Below are 19,289 nucleotides of genomic sequence, written 5' to 3'. Positions count from 1 at the left end.
CTCCAGATCATCTATAAGTCTTTGCTAGTTAAAGCTCTGCCTTATGTCAGCTCACTGGTCACCATAACAACACCCACCCGTAGCACGCGCTCCAGAAGGTATATCTCACTGGTCATCACCAAAGCCAACTCCTCTTTGGCCGCCTTTCCTTCCAGTTCTCTGCTGCCAATGACTGGAACGAATTGCAAAAATCGCTGAAGTTGGAGAGTTATATCTCCCTCACTAACTTTAAGCATCAGCTATCTGAGCAGCTTTCCGATCGCTGCAGCTGTATACAGCCCATCTGTAAATAGCCCATCCAACTACCTACCTCATCCCCATATTGTTTTTATTTACATTTTGCTCTTTTGCACACCAGTATTTCTACTTGCACATCATCATCTGCACATCTATCACCCCAGTGTTAATTTGCTAACTTGTAATTACTTCACTACTATGGCCTATTTATTGCCTTACCTCCTTACGCCATTTGCACACACTGTATATAGACTTTTTCTATTGTGTTATTGACTGTACATTTGTTTATTCCATATGTAACTCTGTGTTGTTGTTTGTGTTGCATTGCTTTGCTTTATCTTGGCCAGGTTGCAGTTGTAAATGAGAACATGTTCTCAACTGGCCTCCCTGGTTAAATAAAGGTGAAATAAAATAAAATAAAAAACAGGTTATAGGCTACATGTGCACCACCAGGTGAAATTAATAAGAAGTGAAAATAGACCAAATTATTAGGGTGAGGCACATGGGCTACTAACAGCTTACTACACAACATACACTTAGTATTACTTTCTTAGCTACAGTATACACATCTCCCTGGCATATTACATAATTTATTCAGCAGCATACAAGACATTTTTGGACTCACCTCACTTTAACAGGAAGGTGGCGTGGCGGTCCTTCGTTGGAAAATTGTGTCATCAAACTTTGTCATCAAAGTCTGGTATTCTCTGGATTTATGGTGCATTCAAGACAACTGGGAACTCTGGGGGAAAAAAGGTTGAATCATGATGAAGTCAGTGATCTTCAGGTCGTAGCTCTAGAAAGAGGCCTGAGTTCCCGATTCCCGAAAGTTCAAAACATATTTTCCCAGTCGTAACTCATTTTTTTCCGAGTTCCCAGTCGTCTTAAACTCACTAAAGTCAGATTTTGCCGTTCCAAGTTAACAGCTGTTTTGAGCACGGCACAAATCATGCTTCACTGACAGCATGGCCAATGTTGTATGTTTATCATTTTAAACTAGGAAAAGAGACCCTTAATCTTGGACTTGGGACCACACGGCCACTCCACTGAATAGCAGGCTAATGATTGCTTTGCAATGCTTGCAGTTAGCCAATGATTCCTTCCAAACCACTCATTGTTTTAATTAGATTAAAAAAAATTATTTAATCAGTTCAGAACAAATTCTTATTTACATTGACGGCCTACTCCAGTCAAACCCAGACAACGCTGGGCCAATTGTGCACCGCCCTATGGGACTCCCAATCACGGCCAGATGTGATACAGCCTGGATTCAAACGAGGTACTATAGTGACGCCTCTTGCACCGAGATCCAGTGCCTTAGACCACCACGCCACTCAGGAGCCCAAATTGTTGAATTTGCGATTTCCAACTTGTGTAATGTTTATGTCCAATGGCAGATGAGCACTGATACGTTTTATCTATAATTTCTCTTCATTATTTCTCTTCATATAACAAGGATTAAAAAGGATTTGCCAGTAGATTGTCAACTTCATTCATGATGATGACTGCTACATATGATTTTGAAAGTATGATGTTGACATGATCAGTCCAATCAAAGCTACTGTAGATATAACGTGATTTGACGTCATTTTATCTGTGGCCAATGACCTTGAGCCTTCTTGGATGGGCACTTCTAATGTAACCCTATGGCAGCACCCAGGGGGCTTGAATTTTCGAGCGCTACCATTAGACTTGGCGGTGACGTAGTGTCCCCATGAGTAACAGAACACTGAGCCGATCACGGCGCAACGCTCCGTATTTTCTGCTGGCTTGCCCCACCACCACAGAAAGGTGAGCTAGGCTGAAACACCTGCATTTTGGAGCTCCCTTATTCAAGAAAACAAAAGAGACCATGTTTGTATTCGGCTTTATTAACTCAATGATATATATATTTTTTTTTACATTGTTTGCAAAGTGATATGTGACACTTTTAATGCCAAAATAACATGCAAAACAGGCAAGCTAAAAAATGTGGGGCTCTGCTGCACCTGCCCTGAATGACAGGTCGCCACTGGCCCTGGGCCAAATTCGTCCTGCAGGTCGCCAGTTGGGGAACCATGTCTTAGAGATACTGGACTTGATGAGAAGGGGGAAAACTGCTGGGGGTGGTTCTCTTCTGGCTGTTCAACCAATCCAGTAAATGTGGAGGAGGATTTAAGATGGATGTTGCCTTGGTCGTGTTCGAGAGAATAAAATCAACTGCAGGCAACTGCTGACTGACTGATATACAAATCACCTTGCATCATAAATAAAGACTCATTATTATTTGTAGATCAGTCAGTCAGTCACAATTTACACATGATACATTGGGGTTTTGAGCCTCTCGAAGACGATCAACTTTGACGTCCAAACCCGGAAGTCGCGTCACAGGCTTTCTTTCCATTTCCCCTGAAAACCGGAACATACGGTTGTTGTGGACTCTGCCCGACTCCGCAGAGGCTATAGTCACAGATATAACAATGAGCCAGATGTTTCATTTTATATTTAATGCTGAAGCATCCGGTTGGCGTTTCTACTCACCACCTAATATGGTGAGAAGAGGAAGCTCAGTAGCCGGCAGTGGGAGAAGATGGAGCGAGATGGATTTAGCTAATTTTCTCGTTGATGAAACATTTGATCTCAATACAGTTTTATTCAATACAGTTTTCTGTTTTCAAAACTAGAATCTCTTACGAACAGAATGGACAAAGTTTTATAGACTTGACCCTTTGACAAAGTTTTAAAAAAATGCTTTGTTTAGGAGTGCAAGGGCGAGTTGACGTATTGCACATGCGCACTTCAAATAGTAACTGTTCCCTAACGGAAATATGCAAACACGTGCTAAAACGCGCCAATAGGATCTCACTAACTCGTGCTTGTCTCTGCCCACCTCATTGCTTGTTCTGCCCACTATGATTAATTTGCTCCCGGTGGAAACGACAGGCTGTGGTCTATCTTGGGTTAGTTATAAAAAAATCTTTGCTACAGTCGTGGTGAATAAAATGGGAATCTCATTTGTTGTCTCTGCAAAGAGGGCGTTTCGGGAATGAAGTAATCTCGCGTAGGGTATGGAATATAGATTATTGATACTGTACTGTTTGTCTAGTCAATATTTTCACAAGTAGATAGCCTATTGAAAATGTCAGCATAGCCATTTGATGGTCTCTCTATTCGAATAACCGAGTCGATGCAAAGACTTGTTAGGCGGGTCGTTGTCGGGGAAAATGACAGGGGGGACTAAAACAGGGAGGAATGGCAGCTAACCTTGCTAATGGGAGTGTACTGTACGGGTAGACATTTCACAATGTAAGTGTATCAAACAAAATCAGTAGGTGGCCATTGTAGCGAAGTTGTTTGAGCGCATGTAGTGCACGGTTATAATGCTTACATTGTATCAGCATCCAGAGTGTAGATTTGCTGCAAGGCAAGCGTTTCCCTTTTTTTGTGTGGCTATCCGTGGTGGACAATGATGGTGGCTGGGACTCTGATCACACACTGTTACTGCTACACTGCTCGAGTAGGCTACAATGTTGCACTGCTGAGCTAAATCAAACAGAATCAAGAAATTCATATTACCATTGGATTAACACACGGGCTAATCCTGTGTTCATAAGGGTTGGTATGCCACGTCATTTTTATTCTATGTGCACGTCAAAATACAGTGGCCTACTACCAGAATAGATGTTCTCCAGACTAAATAATATTGAAGCCCTTTTGACAATTATGTGATAGGGATTATCTATTTTGCATGCACTATATGTCTTTGAATAATTTAGGCCTGGTGTTGTGTTATGTGTTGCAGTACTGATCAGCGAGGTCTGCTGCAATTATGGATGATCATCATCATCACCATCATCAACTTCATCATCACACACAGGGAAGCATGTCACCATCATATGTTCCAAGGAAGAGGAAGGCTTCACAGCCAAAACAAAAAAGTGGTGTTCCACTACCAGGTAAATGTCACTAAATTATCACTAGATGTTTGACAAGTTGTCAGTTTACTGAGCAAACTTCAGAGCTAAATGACATTCTGTCCAAGTCTGTCTCTGGCCAGTTGCAATTGCAAATGTCTTTAATCTTGATTTTTATTGCCTGTGTAGTCTCCATTTATGTATTCCATGCATATTGTCTCGGAAACTCTCTTTTAATAGTGTTTTGTCGGAAAAGAGATGAACTAATGAAAATGTACCCATAATCCAACAGCTATCCAGAGGATGTCAGATATGAGTGTGATGAGTATGATTGGTGCTCCACCTAAGGTAAGAATAAATACCCTAGTCAAAAAATCCTATTGGATTAGTAATTTTTCCAACAGAATTCTATAGGATTCTCACAATTCTATAGGATGTTGTGTCACCTCTATCAGAATCTTATTGGACTACTTTTTCCCTTTTGGAAAACAAAATCAATCCCATTGGATCCTATAGGTTTTTGATAAATCTTGTAAGATTTTGTCAACCCAATCAGAAGCCTATTATTTAAAAAAAATCTTAATTGAACCCATTAAATTATAGTTTGATGTAATTTGTTCCAGTACTATACTACAACATTAAGTACAACATTTTCGTTGATCGGAAACAACAGTTCTATATTAATTTTGGTTTTATTCACCACCAGAATATGGGAGTGATTCAAGGCTGCATGTTCATTTGCAGTATGACCACCAGTACAGTACACCTTTTTCAAAAAATAACTCACTTGAGTTATTTGATTTGATTCTTATTCATTCAACTTCCTGTCTTTGAATTTGACATTACAATATGACATACAATGCTATATACAGTTTTACAATAACACAAGATTTTAGGGAGTTTTCCCCTTAGAATGCACAGCATCTTTACATTGCTTATATGCAATTAAAAAGTAGAAGGAAAATACATTTTTAGGTACAGTAACATTTACATTTTAGTCATTTAGCAGACGCTCTTATCCAGAGTGACTTACAGTAGTCATACTGGTACCTCGTGGGAATCAAACCCACAACCCTGGCTTTGCAAGTGCCACGCTCTACACGGGGCACAAAGATATGAGCATTTCTTTACTTTGATATATAATAGTCACCTATGCATACAGAACAGAGAATGCTCCCTTTACGTCTTTATGTTGGGAGAGGAAAAGAAAAACAAAGATTAAAGGGGACCCTCCACCTCTTTCGCTCCCAGGGTTGTACCTTTATTGCGATTCCATAGTCCCAAATATATTGCTCACCATATGTCTGCTGCAGAGGGATGAGAGAGAGCCATGAGAAAATGAGTTTAGATCAGTCATGGAAATAAAAGTGCTGAAAACAAATTGTCTCCCTATTTAAAAAGGAGATGGTGAACAAGCTATGAATGAGCTGGAGGGTCGGTGCTCCATATGTTAAGCAGCCAAGTTCGCTATGGTGTAAATCAAATATAGCCAAGTTTTGAGGATAATCCTTTAGAATGTAATGTACATATCTATACAATTCCTTCTACAAAATGTATAGAAATCCTATAGGAGACAAAAACATTTCTATCCTATAGGATTCTAATGCAAGGATCCAATTAGAATCTAATAGAAAAATCAAATCAGATGTTGGAACCAGTTCTATTGAACTCCTGTAGGATTATATCCTCCGTCGACTGTGTCCTTAACCACTCTCTACCCCTCTCTATATCTGTCTCCATATCTGTACATGCATCTGTCCTGTAAAAAAATGAATCCTTGTCAAAAAATCCTATAGGGTTCCAATAAAAAATTCCGATTAGAATCCAATAGGAAATCGTATCAGATTTTGGATCCAGTCCTATTGAAATCCTATAGGATTCGTTCCAAAATCTGATAGTATTTTCTATTGGATTCTAATAGGATTTATTTATTGTAATCCTGTAGGATTTTTTGACTAGGATAATACAGTATTTTGTTTCAGTTCTACTTGGCCATTATGGGTGTTCTGGCCAAAGAATGGATGCACTATTCCAGTCCTCAATATGAAACTGAAATAACGACAATCATATGATGATCTACAAATTATTTAGCATTAAGCACTTCTACATCAACGTAGTACATCATCCTGTGGTCCTTATTGCAGTTTTCACAATACAACCATGTAAGGTACTGTAGGACACTGGATATCTGCTTTACAATTCTCTAATTTAATATTATAGAATGATGACCCCCATGCCCAGGTGACTCAAAAAATGAAGAGAACATATGGCAGAAAAAGGTAAATGAGTTTCCTTTTTTTTTTTATTGTCCATTTCTATCAATTGTCCCACCCATCAGTGTAATGAAATCAACTCCTACCTTTTCAATCCTCTAGGTATGAGGATCTGCAGAATGTCTCCCTGGGCTCTGGTGTGGAGGATTCAACCAGCGAGACGTCCTGCTGCTCCGTGGTGTCTTCCAGCCTAGCTGTAGCCAACGGGGAGCTGCCTCCCCCTCCACCTCCCTCTGCCAGACTGCCTCACAGGCTGGTGGCTAAAGACTGTTGGCCCAACCAGGTTCCAGACACAGGCAGGGCCCAGGGCCGGGGTCAGGAACCACCTCCACCCTCCGATTTTGCCATGAAGAAAATGCGGAGAGTGGAGGTGGACAACGGAGCACCTTCTGTTACAAATTTCCCTCCGGAAGTGAGACACACAGGTAGTTATTGTATCTTGCAACCATCAATCTCTTATTTTATGACTCTTTCTCTTACATACAGGTATTCAAGTTTTAGTTCATGCTGAATGTTTCCTTTGATGCAGTTCCAGTTCCTGTTGGAGGTGGACATGTCCATAGCCATGTCCAAAGTGGTCACTCGGTCGGAGGTGGACATGTCCATAGCCATGTCCATAGTGGTCACTCAGTCGGAGGTGGACATGTCCATAGCCATGTCCAAAGTGGTCACTCGGTTGGAGGTGGACATGTCCATAGCCATGTCCAAAGTGGTCACTCGGTTGGAGGTGGACATGTCCATAGCCATGTCCAAAGTGGTCACTTGCATGGAGGTGGACATGTACATAGCCATGTCCAAAGTGGTCACTCGGTTGGAGGTGGACATGTCCATAGCCACATCCACAGCGGTCACTTGCATGGAGGTGGACATGTCCATAGCTATGTCCAAAGCGATCACTCGGTTGGAGGTGGACATGTCCAAAGCGGTCACTCGATTGGAGGTGGACATGTCCAGTGCAATCACTCAATTGGATGTGGACATCTCCAGAGCAGTTACCCTATTGGAGGTGGACTTGTCCAGAGCAGTTACTCTGTTGTAGGTGGACATGTCCATAGCAGTCACTCTATTGGAGGTGTAGCTATCCAGAGCAGTCACAGTCACCCAGCAGAGCCGTCCGAGGAAGAGAAATCTAAAGTCTTCACCTTCACAACCAAGAAAGAACCTCCTGTCTACCCCCCAGGTGAGAGGACAAAGGATTAGCAAATAGAATGTCACCATAGATAAACTCTCTGGCAACACTTTAGTTGTTGATCATATGCTTGTGTAATAACACTGTAATTACTCTAGTAAAAATGTTGTATTAGCATGATGTTACGTATATCTTTGAGAATTGCATAGTAATGGAGTAGGGATTGTTCCTTATCCTACGTTTAATAATTTAAAAAAAACTCTACTTCCTGTGTGGAACAGGAAGTCAAGAGGAGAGGTGGCAGCTGATGATCCTGGGGAAAGGGCGAGTCACCTGCCCCAAGTGTAAAAGTGTGAGCAGGAAGACTGTGGAGGGACTGAAGAAACATATGGAGAACTGCCGAGTGGTGTGTCTGCACCATCCTCACAATAACAGCCTCACATGTTGTACTCACATTGGTTCAACTGAATTTCAAAAACTAAACAAATATGTTTTTTGTAGAATCCCTTCACGTGTCAGCAATGTGGGAAACAACTGAAATCTTCCACTGGAATGAAGTACCACATCATGGCAGACCACAATAACCTGGTAAGGCCATTCCCCCATCTGAAGCCTGTTTTGGTGTGTTTCATGTTGATGTTGGTTTTAACTGTCATATTTTGCCAGCCCTCGCCAGATGACATAAATGGCCTGGATGACCAGTCCATGAAGGAAAAACTGAGGAAAGTGCTGAAACGGATGGGCAAATTAAAATGCTCTAAAGAGGTATGATTCCTCGCTGGCGTCTGTATCTGAAATTCTAGTACAGATTTCACCTTAACCCATTGTTGGTAGTCTTCCTAGGCAGATGGGTTGCCTCCCACAATAACAATGTTCTAACAGGTCAGGGATTTCTGATACTACATTGTTGGTGCAGGGGAACTAAAGATTTGTTCCATTCTAAAGGACTGTATGTTACATTACAGGGCTGCACTGGTAGTTTCACCAGCATCATGGGTTACCTGTACCACATGAAGAAGTGTGGGAAGGAGGAGTCTGAGCTGGAGAAGCTGCTTCTCAACTGCCAACACTGTGGCAAGGTCTACAAGTCTAAGGCAGGCCTGGAGTACCACCTCAAGTCAGAGCACGCACCAGTGAGTTTTCCATTGCACTGCCTTTACAGTATACACTTCTCCACGAATAAGACAGTTGGTCTTTCAAGGTTACAATTCACTGGGAGACGTTCCATCACACAACATGCCATTGTACGTACAATCTGTAGCAGTTACATCCTTGCAACTTCAATGTCACAAATTTTTCTCAGTATATCCGCCCTCTCATTCTCCCAGAAGACCCCATTCCTTTGAGTCTCTTTTGAGTCCAATTTATTTGAGCTTTGCTTGAGTGGGAGATGATAGACAGTTGTCTCCTTCTCCCCCGCAGGTGCCCCAGAATGCGGAGGAGGATGAGGTGAAGGCCCAGAGAGAGCCCAACCCTGAGAGGACGCCCAGCGGCCGGGTCAAACGCATGTCAGCCCAGGTGGCTGTTTTCCACCTACAAGAGATTGCTAATGACGAGCTGGCTAAGGAGTGGCCCAAGAGGAAGGTCATCGGGGACCTGGTCCCCGACGATAAGAAGGTGAGGGATCTTCAACACTAAGATGGTCCTAGAGCTGTGCTCATGTATCTATTCCTGTGTAAACATTGACCTCCTGATCAACCATTATTTTTCTCTTGCGTTCCACAGCTGAGATATGCACGCCCAGGGCTGCCTGCCTTCAGTCAGGAGGTCCTTCGGAAGTGGAAAAATGAAGTGAAGCTGCAAAAGAAAGTGCAGTGCCCAAACCTGGTACGAACCATACGTTTCTAAATAATCTTTCATCCCATATTGCCTATAGTAGAGATTTTACTCGCTGTACTATACTTTGCTTATATTGTGACTGGGGAACTTTCTGGTTTCCCTCAGGGCTGTGTCTCGGTCTACACCAGCGTGTCTGGACTGAAGGCTCACCTTGGGCTCTGCGGAAGGGTAACAAAATAGATTTCCTCACACTGCTCCCCTCTCTTTCACTTCCAAGTACTGCAACGTATCCAGAATACAGTGAAAATTATTCAGCTGAAATCGAGTCAATTCTTACGTTTTTTTTTAGCATTCAAACCTAATTTTAGCAGAAATGTAACCCATTATTAAGCATCTACTTCAACCAAATTGTGTCTCTCTCGATGCAGGGGGACTTTGAAGCAGGGAAATATAAATGCCTAATCTGTAAGAAAGAGTTCAACTCTGAGAGTGGGGTGAAGTACCACATCAACTCTGTCCACTCCCAGGTCAGAAATTAAGTTAGGACTTTTCACCACCTTGATGATCTACTCTATCATATGAATTTATACTTTTTTGCCATATGAATACAGTATTGCAAAAATACATTGTAGTGATTTTTGGTGGCACACAATACTAATTTCCTTTGTCCTGTGTTTTCTTAGGACTGGTTTGCGGTGACCTCAAAATCCAAGAACTTTAAGGTTCTGAAGGCCAAGCCCAAGGAGAACAGCACAGTGGACGACCCCATTGTCCAGCACCAGACCCTCCATGTCTTCACCCCTGTCCTGGAGCCCTGGCAGGACATGCAGATGGGACCTCCACCAACGGTGCCCGAGCCAGCCCTGCAGGTCAACCCTGAGGCCGCAGAGGGAAAGAGGAGGGGGAAGGGTAGAGGGAAGGAGAAGGACTGCTATGACTTCACTGGCAGTGACCACTCCAGCAGTAGCAGCAGCGGTAGCTCCAGCAGTGAATCAGAGACAGAGGAGCTTGATGGCCAGAGACACGACGTTGACCAATGGGCACTGCAGAGACCCAGTATCATCGAGACCCACCCCGATGTCGCCAAGCAACCCAGAAGCAACCCCTAGTTCGTCCGATCACCTGACTTCAGATCAGGGGTCTGTTCAGGAGGGTGCAACGTTACAGAACATTCAAATAGAAATGCATTGTGCATTGGTTCTGGGATGTGTAGTCTGTGTGTTTCAACTGTAACTATGAGGTCATCTTAGCCAACATTTAATGTGCTTTATTATTTTAAGTTTGATAACTCTTGTTTTGTTTTCTGACATGCTTACTTAGACTAATCTTTTAACCCCTATTCTGACAAGTGCTTATGTGTTGGCTTGTGCTCCTCGATTCAGACTGTGCCTAGTGTATGGATCTATTATTTCATACAACTCCTTTATTATACCTTACATGTTATCAGACCTCTTCTTTACAATGCATATTTAACCAATAGCATGTGGTGTTAATGTAGTGTGAATTTTATATATTGGATAGTGATATGATAACACAGGATACATTTGAGATACAGTGGTTGTCGGTTATAGTTGTCAGTGATGTTTTTTAACGCTGCATTGTTTGTTGATGTACACTGTCCAGATGGAAATAGGTGCAGTTGTCATTTCATTTACTTCCTGTGTGGCCCTGTACTGTTTCTGCAGATGTATGAATGTATTTTGTTTACTCTTCTGTTGATATTTCTGTCAGTGCACTTCTGTTCAAACTAGGTTTTGAGTAGATTCATATCTATTTTATTTAGTATTGAATAATGAACTGGCCCTTGGACATTTTTAAGTGATCCCTCACACATGATGTTAACGATAGGTTTTCTCTATTTGATGCCTTTTAAAATCGACTAAGATAAGTTAGACAACCAATGTCTTTCTGTTCAAAGGTTCAGCTCAGGTCCATGATTCCTGTGACCAAAACAAGAGGCATTACGCATGCACTTTTATATTGAATGAAATTAAGTGCTCAGTTTAACGATAGGCATTCCCATAACCCAACCTTGTGAAGGGTGACAAGTGTGCCCTAATTTGTTGTCTGGCATTAGACTGCTTCTTGAGATTGTGTTCAGTCTTCACTGTTTTGAATCAACTGTTGTTTGTCAAAAATGAAAAATATTACACTTCAATTCCACGTTTGTGTACATTTCTATTAATGGAAAATCTATTGTTTCAAGTTTTAGAAAACAAAATGCATTATACCTTCTTTTTTTAAAGTACTGTAGGCCTAATTCGCTGCTATTTTTAACTACCAGGAGTGTTCGCTATATCAACAGGTGAAATAAAATATTAACATAATGCTACTAATTTTCCATTCTCATTTTTGCCCTTTCCTTACACAGTAAACAGTGTTCTACTAATGCCTGCATTAGTGAGGGTGATGCACAAGCTCTGGTTGTATCCACTTTGGCACAGGGCCCCACCTGTGGCAGGAAAGGTGTATTGCAGCCATGCACCAAGGTAATATTTAGTTTCGAACAGAAGGGGGCAGCAGTCTACCGGCCAATCTCGTCTATTTGGTCACAACAAATAAGGCGGTCTCCAGCTAGAATACCGATTGAGAATATTACAGATAAAGTACGTTATTGTTGCGGCGATAAGGACTTTGAAGGAGGTTTAACCGGTAACTATTAGTTTCTAATTTAAGTGACCGTATATCTGTATTTCATCGTAACCTAACCATATTGGCACGAACATGGGGATTCGAACCGGGGGTTAGAGGACAGGCGCGAGTCAGGCCAACTGGGAAACGAGGTCTATAAACCATGAGCCACGGGATAGTATAGAGCCTTGGAAGAAATGTCTGATGTCTTTTGTGTTGTACGAGTCTGCGCGGTTAACTAATTTTTACCACAGACCCTGTCCCAGTCGTTATTATGACAGACGTCTCAAGAAAATCTATGTACAGTAGCTAGCTACATAGCTAGCTATCTTGTAGCATATTGACATTAGCTAGCTAACTAGCTAACCCCGGACACTTCCTACATAAACTTGCTGTAGCAAGTGTGTAAGTAGCAACTGTAGCTAGTTATTGCATAAAAGTCCAGTTCGCTAACGTTAGTTTTGTCATCACTAACAATTTGTCAGTTTTTTACTACTTTTAGTCGATTATCGATTTGAATCAATCAGTCAGTCAATGCAAATCAGTCAGTGGCCCATACTCCCACATTTGGGTAGGCTAGTTGGCTACTACATGTGCCCTCGAGTCATCTGCCAAATATGAGTGATGTGATTAACTAGCCAATAGCCAGTTTAGCTAACTAGCAAGAAATTGTATCATGCAATATGCACTGCAGTCATTCTGTGAAATTTGCAAATAAACTACGGTATTCACTGTCCCATGTTTCAACTGGTGAAGTCTCTCCTTCCCTCTCTCTCAGGTATGCTGTAGGACGTATGCCTGTGCCCGAGAGTTGCACAGTGAGGCTGTTGAGGCTGCCTCTCACCAAGAAGAGTTGCTCAGTAAACTTGTCTAGGCTTTCTGTGATAAAGAGGTGCTCAGTAAGGCTGTCAAGGCTTCTTGTGACAGATAATTGGTGCTCCGTAAGGTTGTGTAGGTTACCTGTGACAAAGAAGAGGTGCTCAGTAAAGTTATCTACTCTGCCTGTGACGCAAAAGTGTTGCTCAGTAAGGTTGTCTAGGCTGTTGATGGCAACCATTGCCCAGAAGTTGGGCAAACAGGGTAGCGAATCCATGGGCTTACCCCATGGAGAGGAGACAGAGGAGCAGACTGATCCACACAAAAAGCCTCAGGCAGAGGCGCAGACCAATCCACATGATAAACCACAGGACACCAATGGGGAGGCTGTCTGTGCTGCATCTGAACAAGGTAAGCAGCAGAGAGAGAGTGACACTGTTTAATAAAGTGAAGTGTCCCAGGACTCCCTAAAAACATGCTTCAATACAGCTATGAGCAGAAGTGACCTTTCACTAACCTTTTAACTAACCTTAACCTAATTCTCTTAACCTGCAACGATAATTCACCTAACCTGCTGTGCAAGTTCTCCTAACCTACTACAAATTGTCACTTCCTGTCATATTTGTATCGAAGTGGTGTGTTTTTAGGGAATTTTGCGTTCCATACTGCATGTAGTGGAGTACAGACCCCACCATGTTCCTATGTTTCCCCAGGTCAGGATCTGACTCCAGAAGAGCTTCCTGTACCATCTTCCACCCCGGGAAATCGTCTACAGAGAAAAAGAGTCCCTAATCCAAAATATCAGAGAGAACCAGACACGACCAACCGTGAGTGCCTGAACTTAAATAAACTGGTTATTAATATTGTGTACTAGCAGTAGCCTAATATATGCCGAGATGATAGCGCAAACCAACTTGCCTCTTTTGTTGCTCTGATTTTATATTTTGGTAAATTTTTTCTGCATAGTACAATGTCCTGACTCAACAAAAAAGCCAAGGAAAAAGATGGGCCTGAAAATATCCGTAGTCTCTAACACAGAAACTGACCAGCAGGAGCCTGACAAAAAGACCCCAAAACCGAAACCCCCCAAAAAGACACCTGCCAAAAAGATACCACAAAAAAAGGCACCACAGAAAAAGCCAGTGGTCTCGAGCATAGACAGTGACAAGGGGCTTATCAAACAGACCCCTGCCAAGAAGACCTCTGCCAAGAAGATACAAAAGGAAACACCACAGGTCAACTCCACGCCCGCCCCTGCAGTCCCGGAACTGAGAGAGACCCCAGAGGAGCCTGAAACCACCCCTAGTGGCAGACCCAAGCGGAGGGCAGCAAAAGCGTATGTGACATCATCTAGTCCCCCATCATTTTGATTCTGTTACAGCAAGTAAGCAGTCTTTGATGGTAATGAGATGATCCTATACAGTATGCCTATTAGTGGAGATTTCAGTGAATGAGCAGTAGTATTATTCTTGTTTGGCCTGTGTTTTATACAGCTACCTTTGACTCCCTATGCTTTTTCAATATCTCATTCACTTTTGATTGTCACGATTATAAAACAATCAGAAATGGCCACCAAATCAAACTTTATCTTTTCACATCAAAAGCAATTTCAGTTTGGAAAAAGTCATGCTCAATTGACCCATTGTTGTATGTTTCTGTTCCATCTCAGTGCATTGCAGTACCTCCATACCCTGGCCAAGGAGGTATACAACCAACCTGACAATGGTACTAAGAACGACTGGGAGTCTAGCCCAGTCCCCAGCCCCAGCTCAACCCAGCCCCAGAAACGGACCAGAGGCAAGGGCAAGAAGAGGAAGGCCCCTGATTTTGACAGTGACAACGCCGCAGAGGATGTGGACTTTGTTCCAGAAAATCAAGACACTGAGGCGGAAAGTGAGGATGAAGATACTCAAGAAGACTTAGACTTGGAGAAGAGGCACACACCACTGAAAGACCTTAGATCCAGACGCATTTCCAGAGGTCTTGTGAGTGGCATTTTTTTTTTTCAGTAGATTGTGATAAATGGACTAGCAGACAGAGAGATATTGAGAGGGATTTTGCCCACTAGGCGACCACAGTCTGAGACCAATGACAAGCTAAATTAAGACTTTTGTGTTACCGTTGTCATGTTATATTTTTTGTCACTCAGTCAAGTCAAGTTCGATACCATGGTAATTCCCCCAATGGACTGTCAAACAACATGATGGGACCCATCTGGATGTGCACCAAAACCACCAAGACCTTGTAAGTGGCTTACCTGTCTTTTATGTAGCAATAAAGAAAAGTAGGTTTTATTGCTTACTGCCAGTAGGGGGTGCTCAATGCATTACATTATTCACTCCTGGGTCTTTGGTCCTGGCTCTTTCTGTGTGTTTGACAGCCGTGATGAACACTGTAACGAATGGGTCTTTGCTGAGTGGATGCCTTCAGAGAAGGATTGGCATTGCTTGTCGGACAGGTAGAAATATCATTACACATTTGATTATTACATTATACTTGATCTTCCGGGGAAAAATATTACATGTATCCCACATACCGAGTAACCCAGGAATACATCAAATGTTTGGTATGCGTTTCCCCTACCAGTGAGGCTGAGAAGTATCTACCGCAGGAGATGATGTCAACAGCCTTCACCTTCTCCAGAGAGGGCATCAGGGAGGAGACTCCTCTGCACAGAATGAAGAGGTAGATCCTTTGTAGCGCAATTTGTAATTGTGGTGCTTGCAACACCAAGGTCTTGATCAAGTCCTTGAGATAGATATATATATAAGTATCTTACTGTTGTTTATTGTCCAGGTTTGAGTGCCTGCCACCCCACCCTGAGCGCTGGGACATGCTATTCTATACGGGCGGCCCGGTGTGGGCCATGGACTGGTGCCCCTCCCCCGATGGCGCCCCTGCCAGCCAGTACGCTGCCATCTACTGCCACAGGAACCTGGACGACCAGCACAGGATGAACGAGTTGTACACCAAACCTGGACTCATCCAGATTTGGGACCTGGGACAACTCCAGTACAACACCAGGTAGGAACCATGGCAATGGGCCAGTTAATGACGATCAGTGTAATATCAGTCTTTCTCTATCGCTACAATCTTCTTAAAGTTTCTACCTTTCTCTGGGCTATTTCCCCCCACCATCTCTCTGCTCCATCTCTTCACTCTCACCCTCCTCGTCTCTCCCCAGTCCCCAGTCCTCTCCACGACTGGCTTATGGTATTGCCCAGGATAAAGGCTTTGTGTGGAACCTGAAGTGGTGTCCAGGAGGAGCCTGGGAGCTGCCCACCACTAACAGGAAGGTAGGAACAGCAGCACACAGATATACACAAATAACTGGCGTGTTAAATCAACATCAGTAATGTATGTTACTGCATAATGGCTCCATGTGACTGTAAAAGAGAACTGTATAAAACACACAAAAAAATGTAAAATGTATGACTCTCTGATCCTCTCTCCCTGTCTCTCTCTTTCCTTCTCTCCTCCCTCTCTCTTTGTCTCTCTCTTTCCTTCTGTCCTCCCTCTCTCTGGCAGGCCCCTCATATGCCCAGACTGGGTCTCCTGGCTGCCTCCACATCAGATGGCCACATCACTATCTACAGCCTGCCTCACCCCGACACACTAATGGCCCGCAGGAAACACACCGCTAAAGGTTAGCATGCTCGTTTAAAGTGGAACTGACAGCGTTTTAACTACTTTGCAGATATGAAACAAACAGACAATCATAATATAAGTTAGAATAAACTGGGAATTTTTTTTATTTTTTATTTGGCATCGATCAAATGGGTGAACAGGCAGGCAAGTTCCCATTCAGTTGTCAAAACGTGGGTTGGGACAAGCATGCATTGGCAGGCAAGCTGCAGAAGGACGAGCAGGCGACTATTCCCCATCGTTTATCAGTGGAATTTGTACGACCAACTACAAGCTGAAAATGTTTGAGAGGGTTCATCTACTGTTCCCTTGTTAGATTTTAGCTAATCTCGCTCTGGCTAGCATTAGTTGTTGATCTTGTGCATAGGCAACTGAGAGAGCCTACTTTTTCATGGTTGTCTATGCCTGCGACAAAGCATCAAACAGGCAAAGCATCAATACAGGGCTAAGATTGAATCATGCTACACCGGCTCCGACGCCCGTCTTATGTGGCAGGGCTTGCAAACTATTACAGACTACAAAGGGAAGCACAGCCGCGAGCTGCCCAGTGACACGAGCCTACCAGACGAACTAAATCACTCCTATGCTCGCTTCGAGGCAAGCGACACTGAGGCATGCATGAGAGCATCAGCTGTTGTGGACAACTGTGGGATCACGCTCTCCATAGCCGACGTGAGTAAGACCTTTAAACAGGTCAACATACACAAGGCTGCAGGGCCAGACGGATTACCAGGACGTGTGCTCCGGGCATATGCTGACCAACTGGCAGGTGTCTTCACTGACATTTTCAACATGTCCCTGATTGAGTCTGTAATACCAACATGTTTCAAGCAGACCACCATAGTCCCTGTGCCCAAGAACACAAAGGCAACCTGCCTAAATGACTACAGACCCGTAGCACTCACGTCCGTAGCTATGAAGTGCTTTGAAAGGCTGGTAATGGCTCACATCAACACCATTATCCCAGAAATCCTTAGACCCACTCCAATTTGCATACCGCCCAAACAGATCCACAGATGATGCAATCTCTATTGCACTCCACACTGCCCTTTCCCACCTGGACAAAAGGAACACTTATGTGAGAATGCTATTCATTGACTACAGCTCAGCGTACAGCACCATAGTACCCTCAAAGCTCATCACTAAGCTAAGGATCCTGGGACTAAACACCTCCCTCTGCAACTGGATCCTGGACTTCCTGATGGGCCGCCCCCAGGTGGTGAGGGTAGGTAGCAACACATCTGCCATGCTGATCCTCAACACTGGAGCCCCCCAGGGGTGCGTTTTCAGTCCCCTCCTGTACTCCCTGTTCACCCACGACTGCATGGCCAGGCACGACTCCAACACCGTCATTAAGTTTGCGGACGACACAACAGTGGTAGGCCTGATCACCGACAACGACGAGACAGCCTATAGGGAGGAGGTCAGAGACCTGGCCGGGTGGTGCCAGAATAACAACCTATCCCTCAACGTAACCAAGACTAAGGACATTATTGTAGACTACAGGAAAAGGAGGACCGAGTACGCCCCCATTCTCATCAACGGGGCTGTAGTGGAGCAGGTTGAGAGCTTCAAGTTCCTTTATGTTCACATCACCAACAAACTAGAATGGTCCAAACACACCAAGACAGTCTTGAAGAGGGCACGACAAAGCCTATTCCCCCTCAGGAAACTAAAAAGATTTGGCATGGGTCCTCAGATCCTCAAAAGGTTCTACAGCTGCAACATCGAGAGCATCCTGACTGGTTACATCACTGCCTGGTACGGCAATTGCTCGGCCTCCGACCGCAAGGCACTACAGAGGGTAGTGCGTATGGCCCAGTACATCACTGGAGCTAAGCTGCCTGCCATCCAGGACCTCTACACCAGGCGGTGTCAGAGGAAGGCCCTAAAAATTGTCAAAGACCCCAGCCACCCCAGTCATAGACTGTTCTCTCTACTACCGCATGGCATGCGGTACCGGAGTGCCAAGTCTAGGACAAAAAGGCTTCTCAACAGTTTTTACCCCCAAGCCATAAGACTCCTGAACCGGTAATCAATTGGCTACCCAGACTATTTGCATTGTGTGCCCCCAACCCCAATCCCTCTTTTACGCTGCTGCTACTCTGTTTATCATATACAGTGGGGAGAACAAGTATTTGATACACTGCCGATTTTGCAGGTTTTCCTACTTACAAAGCATGTAGAGGTCTGTAATTTTTTATCATAGGTACACTTCAACTGTGAGAGACGGAATCTAAAACAAAAATCCAGAAAATCACATTGTATGATTTTTAAGTAATTCATTTGAATTCTATTGCATGACATAAGTATTTGATACATCAGAAAAGCAGAACTTAATATTTGGTACAGAAACCTTTGTTTGCAATTACAGAGATCATACGTTTCCTGTAGTTCTTGACCAGGTTTGCACACACTGCAGCAGGGATTTTGGCCCACTCCTCCATACAGACCTTCTCCATATCCTTCAGGTTTCGGGGCTGTCGCTGGGCAATACGGACTTTCAGCTCCCTCCAAAGATTTTCTATTGGGTTCAGGTCTGGAGACTGGCTAGGCCACTCCAGGACCTTGAGATGCTTCTTACGGAGCCACTCCTTAGTTGCCCTGGCTGTGTGTTTCGGGTCATTGTCATGCTGGAAGACCCAGCCACGACCCATCTTCAATGCTCTTACTGAGGGAAGGAGGTTGTTGGCCAAGATCTCGCGATACATGGCCCCATCCATCCTCCCCTCAATACGGTGCAGTCGTCCTGTTCCCTTTGCAGAAAAGCATCCCCAAAGAATGATGTTTCCACCTCCATGCTTCACGGTTGGGATGGTGTTCTTGGGGTTGTACTCATCCTTCTTCTTCCTCCAAACACGGCGAGTGGAGTTTAGACCAAAAAGC

General features: G+C 43.7%; 2 protein-coding genes across 9 annotated transcripts in view; both read left to right on the top strand.

Annotated features, from left to right (window-relative positions):
* The first annotated feature begins 2,698 nt into the window (after window positions 1-2,698).
* LOC139582896 (zinc finger protein 512-like) lies at window positions 2,699-11,643 on the top strand. 7 transcript variants are annotated; one of them, XM_071413335.1, is made up of 15 exons: window positions 2,699-2,768; window positions 4,019-4,172; window positions 4,423-4,478; window positions 6,351-6,409; window positions 6,506-6,828; window positions 6,933-7,583; window positions 7,814-7,938; window positions 8,034-8,120; window positions 8,199-8,297; window positions 8,498-8,665; window positions 8,955-9,149; window positions 9,258-9,359; window positions 9,477-9,539; window positions 9,740-9,838; window positions 9,995-11,643. In XM_071413335.1, the coding sequence occupies exons 2-15, from the start codon at window positions 4,046-4,048 to the stop codon at window positions 10,418-10,420; spliced, it is 2,580 nt and encodes an 859-aa protein (XP_071269436.1). In that variant the 5' UTR covers window positions 2,699-2,768; window positions 4,019-4,045; the 3' UTR covers window positions 10,421-11,643. The 7 variants fall into 7 exon arrangements, with proteins under 7 accessions (XP_071269436.1, XP_071269433.1, XP_071269430.1 ...); XM_071413332.1 differs by lacking the exon at window positions 2,699-2,768 and adding an exon at window positions 3,078-3,176; XM_071413329.1 differs by lacking the exon at window positions 2,699-2,768 and adding an exon at window positions 3,141-3,282.
* A 100-nt stretch (window positions 11,644-11,743) lies between these two features.
* Window positions 11,744-19,289, top strand: part of LOC139582895 (general transcription factor 3C polypeptide 2-like) — a 33,347-nt gene continuing 25,801 nt past the window's right edge. Inside the window, exons 1-11 of one of the 2 annotated variants that reach the window (XM_071413327.1) lie at window positions 11,744-11,963; window positions 12,721-13,169; window positions 13,472-13,585; window positions 13,725-14,094; window positions 14,428-14,743; window positions 14,908-15,002; window positions 15,139-15,216; window positions 15,345-15,443; window positions 15,555-15,782; window positions 15,943-16,054; window positions 16,287-16,404. In XM_071413327.1, coding sequence (XP_071269428.1) covers window positions 12,737-13,169; window positions 13,472-13,585; window positions 13,725-14,094; window positions 14,428-14,743; window positions 14,908-15,002; window positions 15,139-15,216; window positions 15,345-15,443; window positions 15,555-15,782; window positions 15,943-16,054; window positions 16,287-16,404 — 1,963 coding nt within the window. In that variant the 5' untranslated portion in view covers window positions 11,744-11,963; window positions 12,721-12,736. Of the gene's footprint in view, window positions 11,964-11,994; window positions 12,348-12,720; window positions 13,170-13,471; window positions 13,586-13,724; window positions 14,095-14,427; window positions 14,744-14,907; window positions 15,003-15,138; window positions 15,217-15,344; window positions 15,444-15,554; window positions 15,783-15,942; window positions 16,055-16,286; window positions 16,405-19,289 lie in introns of those variants that run through there. The other variant, XM_071413328.1, reaches the window with a different exon arrangement.

Source organism: Salvelinus alpinus, chromosome 8 (genome assembly GCF_045679555.1).
Source record: "Salvelinus alpinus chromosome 8, SLU_Salpinus.1, whole genome shotgun sequence".
NCBI lineage: Eukaryota > Metazoa > Chordata > Actinopteri > Salmoniformes > Salmonidae > Salvelinus > Salvelinus alpinus.
The sequence above is the reverse complement of the archived record's forward strand: the minus strand, read 5'-3'. Positions and strand labels throughout refer to the sequence as shown.

What these genes read in the sequence shown, in the direction of transcription:
- LOC139582896 (XM_071413335.1), top strand. Translation starts at nt 4,046, where the DNA reads ATGGATGATCATCATCATCACCATCATCAACTTCATCATCACACACAG. An exon ending in TGGTCCCCGACGATAAGAAG is followed by an intron (nt 9,150 to 9,257) that starts GTGAGGGATCTT and finishes TGCGTTCCACAG; the next exon opens with CTGAGATATGCACGCCCAGG. An exon ending in ACCTTGGGCTCTGCGGAAGG is followed by an intron (nt 9,540 to 9,739) that starts GTAACAAAATAG and finishes CTCTCGATGCAG; the next exon opens with GGGGACTTTGAAGCAGGGAA.